The 7,639-nt window shown below is 36.4% G+C and overlaps 1 protein-coding gene across 1 annotated transcript; it reads right to left on the reverse strand.

Annotated features, from left to right (window-relative positions):
• Window positions 1–2,247: 2,247 nt before the first annotated feature.
• On the reverse strand, window positions 2,248–4,553 carry LOC107803202 (uncharacterized). The gene is made up of 3 exons (XM_016626839.2): window positions 4,066–4,553; window positions 3,193–3,514; window positions 2,248–2,854 (listed from the first exon to the last, which is right to left on the reverse strand). Exons 1-3 carry the CDS (start codon window positions 4,487–4,489, stop codon window positions 2,401–2,403), a joined length of 1,200 nt encoding a protein of 399 aa, XP_016482325.1. The 5' UTR covers window positions 4,490–4,553; the 3' UTR covers window positions 2,248–2,400.
• Between the last annotated feature and the right edge of the window lie 3,086 nt (window positions 4,554–7,639).

Consider the following 7,639-nt stretch of genomic DNA (forward strand, 5'->3'; position numbering starts at 1 on the left):
TTAATAAAGTTTTGCATATAATCTTAAGTGGCAACCCGCTTAATTGGATGTTGAATGATCAAAAGTCAATAGATATTGTAACCTTTGTGCAGGAGTAGTGTGATTAGCCATTAAAATCCACCGCCTATTATTAGTTATTAAATTTGGAATTCACGATTGCTTTCATGATCAAGCTATTATTGGGTGTTGTCTGATTGGCTAATAATGAATTTAAAAGGATTCTCCAGTTTGCTTGCATAGGTATTAGCCTCGTTCTGGGCTCTTTTGAATCCTTTGATCACTTCAATCTTTGTTCACGTGGTAAGGGTTCGATGCTGGGTCCCGATCCAGCAGCTGCAAGGCTCCGCATTTGGGCCATTACGAGGCCCAATTTTGGAGGTTTCTTTGAATCATAGTCGGACCATTCCTCGTTTGGGCCATCATTCCTTGTGTGTTAGCTCAAGTTTCTTTTATACAATGCACTAGTTTCCCCTCATATAAGCCACCCCAACTAGTATAGATAGAACCTCTAATTACATGCAGTGTTAATTGGTCAAATTATTAACTAATCGAGGCGAGTCGTATTAAATAATACAAATAGTTATGGCCCTCTAAATCCTCGCTTAATTACCTTTCTTAAATTTGGAATTGAGGCGCGCCATGCCAGACAAAATGACAATTGCGTGGCCCTCGCTTAATTATTCCTTTCAAAATTCATAGAATTCGAGGCGTGCCATTTAGCAAATTCCATGGCTCTCGCAAAGTTGCTAACGCGTAGTTGCTTTAGGCGCGTCATTTTAATAAAATTACCTTCCTAAATTTGGGTGCGCATTTATGTGACCCAAATCCAAATCTTAACAATGTCAAAATATGACAAAGACCGCGGGTGCATTTATGTGATGTGGTTCAAGACATGTTTTAACAATGTTGCAATTTTCCTTAAAAATAATTAAAGCGGTTATAAAGTTTAAAATTGAACCATAGGTTAAAACATGTATTAAAATCAGATAATATGCCAATTATAACAGTTGAGCGACCATGCTAGAACCACGGAACTCGGGAATGCCTAACACCTTCTCCCGGGTTAATAGAATTCCTTACCCGGATTTCTGTGTTCGCAGACTGTAATACAGAATCAATCTTTTCCTCGATTCGGGATTCAACCGGTGACTTAGGACACCATAAATTATCTCAAGTGGAGACTCTGAATTTTTAATAAATTAATCCCGTTTCGATTGTCACTTTAAGTTGGAAAAAACTCCCTATATACACCTTTCTCAGGTGTGTAGAAAAAGGAGGTGTGACACCTGGCGCTGAGCAGGGCGCCAATGACGTGAATTTTCTCCAATTTCGCCTGGGACATAGTTATTTCGGCTCTAGACATACCCAACATGTATAAAAGCAAGACTAAACTTATTGTGAAAGGAATACGCCACTTTGGAGGGATCTAACATATTTGGAAGGAGAATTCACGTGGAGGAACACAAATCACGCTTGGAGGAGGCTCCTAACTAGTTTTTTTGCCCCTTCTCTTCCTTTAATTTCATAGTTCATTAGTTCTAGAGTTTTGTGTGCTATATGAATGTTGTAGTTTGAAACTTGAATTGTTCTTATTATTTTATCATATTGATTTATTTATTCAATCTTGCGCTTAATTATTTAATTGCTTGATCACCAATTGAATACTATTTACGAATCTAGGATTGAACTCGGGAGAGAGAATTCTAGATTGCATATAAGATTGAGTAGAGCAAGATCTTAACTCTGGGGGAGGCGGATTTGCGGTTAGGATAGGAATATACCTAATCGCGTTGCTTGGTTACTATACAGGAATTATTAATGTGTTCTTGTTAATTCTAATTCCATACAAATATAGGCGTTAGATTAGTTTGAATAGGCGAGTTGTACTTCGGGAGAAGGCTACGAGCAATATTAACTCTGTCAACCAATAAACTAGATAATTAATTAGACGATTTAAGTGAAAAACTCAACGGGATTGTTAGCTAACTCATAGCTCTAGAATATTCACTCACATTGAATTCGTCTTTAAGCTTGTCGTTGTTTTCTTTAATTTCTTAACTTATTACTCTAGATTAATTTAAATATTCATACGTTAGGATTCACTTGAATAGATTAATTGTTTGGTTTAATTTAGTTGATAGTTAATCACAAGTCCCTGTGAGTACGATATCTGGACTTACAATCCTATATTATTTGTCGGCCACATATACTTGCGTGTGTGTTTGCGAGCAACAACTACTTTCGAACTACAAAAGAAAAAACAACGATCTTATTCTTTTTCGCTCAACTTAATATTTTCCGTTGAACATAGTTCTTGATACTATATTCCTATGGTTTCTAACCTTATTCTCTATTGAAATCTTTATTCAGTAATTAGCAACAATGTCCGATCAAGAAACTCTAGCGCTTGCAAACAACTCCACGTCCATAAATTCCACTGTTGCACCTCAAGCTAGGCAGCTCCAAATTCAACAAATCTTCATTCCTAGATTCTTCTGTTTGAAACTTAGCAACAGAGCAATCAGCTTCAAAAAGTCCTGAAGCTGCAAAGTCTTTGTCACCTCCCATTACAGGCATCAAAGCACCCATCTTAACTCTGCTCACGTAGTTCCTTCTATAAGTCTGGCCCAAAACACCACTCACTCCATCACTAAGTGATAAAAACTTGAATCCAAGCTCAAGATGAGCAAAGCAATCGTCTTGTGTTATGCCATAGTTATGAACTTTGGATTCTTTCTCTGTAATTGGCACCACCTTGGCTGTAATCTTGAATATGTTTTCAACTTCGATCACAACTTCGTTGGTGCTGCTGGTTCGAGTAATCGAGGCTGTTGGTCCAGTTTCTGACTCCCACCTGTCGAGATATAAGATAATTAAGTAATTACAAAATGTATTCTCTCTAACAATTTATGTTTTTAGATTAGGTGATTACATAATTCAACATAATCTTGGGTTCAAATCTCAAAAATAAAAAAGTACCAATTTTATGTTAGGTGGCCACTTTTGCTGTCTGTTAGAAATTAGCCACTTTTTAAAAACTAGAGTCGTGGTCTGAATTTTAGTTTTGAGTTTTAAACTTCAGACCAAATGGTCATGTTCGAATAAAAAATTCTCGTCCTTGATTCAAGAAAGAAAAATAGATTCATGCACACATGAGAGGACATATTGAGACATAATATAATTAAACTCTACCTTTCGCCTTCGTTGTCGGGAAGAACAATAGTTTCATCGTCAAAGTTGAAGAAGAGACGATCGTTGGCATTATCCCATGTTGCTGTCTTAAGTGCTCCAACAGAAATCTTGTGAGTACCATAAAGGATACCAATGGATTGAACCCATGTAAAGTCTCTTTTCATGTTCTCATTTCTTTTTCCTATGAAGTGGGCGTTAATGTGGAGGTTAGAATCAGAGACCAGGCAAAAATCTTTATCTTTCTTGCCGTGGAAGTAGAAAGTAATTCCATCTGCTCCAATGAAACGTGGATCTTGGCAAACTGCTCCTGGAGTGTCACAGCCTGTTTTTCCAATAAGTTAAAACATCTTCTAATCGAATATTTAGCCTAGCGAAGAACAACAGATATATATATATATATATTGAAAGAAGAGTTTAATTATATTTTCATAATTAGGGCATTCATAATGTAATTACAGATAAATTTCTACCATGAGCATTAACTAGCAACCTGAAAATATGATAACTAATAACTTGCTATGATAAGTTAAATTACATTGATATATAACTTTAATCAATAGAAAAAAGAGTATAATACACTTAAAATGTTGTCCACTAAAAAAAACTATAGATAACTGATCATAAAAGGTGAAACTAATTATCAGAAAAATAACTTACTACAACAGGTTAATTACATTGATACTGTAAAAGATTATATTTACTTGTTTTTATAGGGCGGTTTTGAAGGGGAAGGGCAAAGGTAGCGAAAATCGAACCCACCCCAATTAACTTATTATACTAAAGATTATTTTTATTGTCAGCGCATATACGGTTAAACCCTTGTAAAAGATATAGTGCGTGAGAGTATATATATGTAGAGTGGAAATTACTTACTGCAAACAGGTTTGCAAGAAACACAATCAACTTGACAAGTGCCAGGGCAAGTGGTAGGGCATGTATGTTGTTGATTATAACATTTTGGGTAACTCTTGTTCTTGCACTTAACCTTCTTTGGAGATGTAGTTGGACTTGGAGGGGTGTAGGGAGGTGGGGTTGGGCCATCAATGCAAATAGGTTTGCAAGATCGACACTCAGTTATGCAGCCATTGGGACAGAATTTGGGACAAACATGAGGTAGATTTTTGCATTGCTTGATTTCATCATCAGAGCAATGAGAATGGCTGGGATGGTTAGCAATCCCAGGTGGAGTAATTACCGGGCCACCGGGGGCAGCAGTTAAAGAACTTCCAGGGGCTGTGGCCGTAACCATTGATACGAGCAAGAAGAAGAAGAAAATGGCAGATATTGATCGAGCCATTTTCTTTCTTTTGTTGAATATGCAGAGATATTTCGTAAATATATGTGTTGTTGAAATACTTGGAATTGTATTTGAGTTGATGGGATTTTACATCAGGGACAACCACTTTTTATAGGAGTTTGAGAATGAGAAAAGTGAGCCTATTGTTTCGTGGTATAATGTCAACGTTTTTAGTATAATTTGCATGTTTCTTGATATGTCATCTTGCACATGGTTCTTTTATCAAGTCAACGTTTAATATTCTCTATCAAATTCTAGCATATGGCGTCACTTGGCCATAAAGGTGCGAAAACACATTCCTTAAATCTTTTCTTGAACTAGAGTAGCTTAAAAACATATAACACCTTAAAGATAATATATCTGTATGTTTAACTTGTGAAGAACTTAACGAATGAAGAGGTTTGAGGGTGGGGGAATTGGTCCTTTCCTTGTCAATTAATCTGTTTATATCAGGAGTTTACGTAAGTTCATTAGTACGTAAAGAACCACATCTACAACGAATATGGCTGGTCAGATTTTCTCAGGCTCGTAATAAGGGAAAGACGAACAAAGTTTGGTAGTAAATTTTAGAAAGAATTACACAATAGATCACTCCATAAAGTGACCTTGGAGTATTTTAGCTCAGTTACAAATTTACAAATGTGTAGCCAAATATCAATAAATTAAATTCATACCCGATTTTTTTTTTCTTTTTTTTTTGTTCTCCAGATCTTCCGGCGTGAAATATCTTTGAATTTCCATTCTCCTTTTTTCCTCAAGTTTATACATACCTATCCCATCTACAAAAATGCAAAAATGTGACGCGAGAAACATAAAATCTCTTCTTCAATGCTAATCTTGTTGGGTATTGTTTGAACTTATTAGAAATAGTCTAAATAGATTGTATACAAAGTTTAAAGTCATTTGATGGAGTTTTGGACTAGTTTTGAACAAGAATTGCAAGTGAAATCGTATAAGAAGTTCGTCAGAGATGTTTATACACTTTTATATGACATTATACACTTTTATACAAAGAGGTACATTATGTATATAAAAGTGTATAAAGATGTATAAGCACTATAAAAAAAATGTTCGTGATACCTATATATATACGTGTAGAAGAAGAAGAATATGTGAGAAATTTACCATATACATGTAAATAATGTATTATTGTGTATGAGAGTTGTTTATACACTATTATATACTCCCTCCGTTTCATTATATGAGGTAGTTTGACTCGGCACAGAGTTTAAGAAAAAAGAAGAAGACTTTTGAAACTTGTGGTCTTAAAAGCTTAATGGGAAAAAAGTTTGTGGGGCCATGACATTTGTGTGACTATAAAAGTTTCTCATTAAAGGTAAATGGGTAAAATGAAAGAGTTTAAAGTTGATTTATTTCCAAATTTAGAAATGTGTCATTTGTTGTGAAACAGACTAAAAAGGAAAGTACCTCATTTAATATGAAACGGAGGGAATACTATTTATACAATTTTATACATCACTATACTATAATCAACTTTTATAGATAGTGTTGTCAAACATTGTTACTGTGAGCACGTGATTTTTGTTTCGCACGACAATCGCTCCAAAAAGAAATAAAAAATAATAATTGGCCCTGCTGTACAATTTTTGGATTTCTGTGCGGCACTTTGTTGATTTATTTGTGACTTCGGCCCATTTTTATTTATTTACTTTATTAAAACAAAATTCAAAAAAATATATGTGTCCTGCATAATTCGAACCGTAATCCGGTCGTTAAATAGAAAATCATGAATAGGCATCTTCGTCCGTGATTTTATTTTGTTTGACTTTACCTGTTTTGAAATATTTTGGTGTGTGTGCAAATAATTGTATTGAGTGTGTATTTAATTTTAATTTGATTTTTTTGGCTTAGTTTTGTTTTAAAATAAATAAGAAAAAAGGAAATAAATAAAAAAAAAATAAAGAAAGGACCCCTCTTCCCTTTCGGACTTGGGCCAATTTTAACAAAATTGGCCCAAACAAACAGCCCAAGACCCAGGCCTGCCCGGTCCAGGCCACCTGATGCCCAGGACGTCCAAACGACGACGTTTTAGTCCAGTGTGATCTGGGCCGTTGATCTCAGATTGATCAACGGCCAAGATCACTTCCCCACAACCCACTGAGGAACCCGACCCGTTCACACCGGGACCGACCCCAACCTTTTACCCTTGAAACGACACCGTTCCACTTAAGCCATCAGATCCAGACCGTAGATCTAGATTGATCTAACGGTTGAGTCAATCCACCCACTAACTATATAAGCCCATAATCCTACCCTGCCCCCCCTATCCGAACCCCAGCCTTCGTCTCCCCAAACAAACAGCCCTAAACCCTAGCCGCCCCTGTATATTTTCGCCATGAAAGCTGGCGGCATGGACGCCGGTGACCTTCCCCTTAACACCATAGAACCCCCTCACCATCCTAAACATAGACCTGTTGACCGCTTAGTTCGAATCATCCCCTAGGTCCTCGAATCTTCATTTGAAGATTCGAGTCAAAACTCGATTTACACCAACCAACCCCAGCTTCACACCAGACACTCCCCAGACCCTCCTCATGACCAAACCATGCTTGGTTTGGTCCGAATCTGATCAGGGAAGCATGAATCCCAGATCTGAGTTTTGGAACTTTGCAGTTCTTCATCACTGGCCCATGTCCGTCCGAGCCAAAGAGATTAAGGTCTAATGGACCTTAATCGAAGTGTTTCTCATCTGAGAAACACTTCGATTAAAGTCCGTTCAGCCTTAAGAAAGGTCTGTCCAAATCCGAGTTCAAACTTTTAACTTTTCAAGTTTTAAGGTGAGTCTGCTTTCTTTCCTTTATTTGCTTTAGTCCGTGTGATTTGTTTTAAAAGTCTGTTCATATTTGTTTTAATTTTATCAACTTTTGTTTGTCCACTTTACTTAAACCTCTGTGTTTGTCTGAATTCCCCCCTCCTATTCTGATAAGGCATGTGTATTGGTTGTATTTCGAGTTTGGACTGACTAGTTGACTCCTCGAGTGCACTTCTGTTTAGTCAGTATAATTCAAACCATGTATCGATACTATTTAAATGTCTGATTTTTGGCTACGATTGTGTATGTTAATGTTAATATAGTCGAGTCGACATGTGTCGTCAATTAGTTTCAACTGTCCGAACAATAACAAATCA

Source organism: Nicotiana tabacum, unplaced genomic scaffold (assembly GCF_000715075.1).
Source record: "Nicotiana tabacum cultivar K326 unplaced genomic scaffold, ASM71507v2 Un00474, whole genome shotgun sequence".
Taxonomy (NCBI): Eukaryota; Viridiplantae; Streptophyta; class Magnoliopsida; order Solanales; family Solanaceae; genus Nicotiana; species Nicotiana tabacum.

Coding starts and splice junctions, on each gene's coding strand:
- LOC107803202 (XM_016626839.2), bottom strand. CDS start 4,489: ATGGCTCGATCAATATCTGCCATTTTCTTCTTCTTCTTGCTCGTATCA. Junction 3,515..4,065: donor TTCTTGCAAACCTGTTTGCA/GTAAGTAATTTC, acceptor TTGGAAAAACAG/GCTGTGACACTCCAGGAGCA. Junction 2,855..3,192: donor CCCGACAACGAAGGCGAAAG/GTAGAGTTTAAT, acceptor ATATCTCGACAG/GTGGGAGTCAGAAACTGGAC.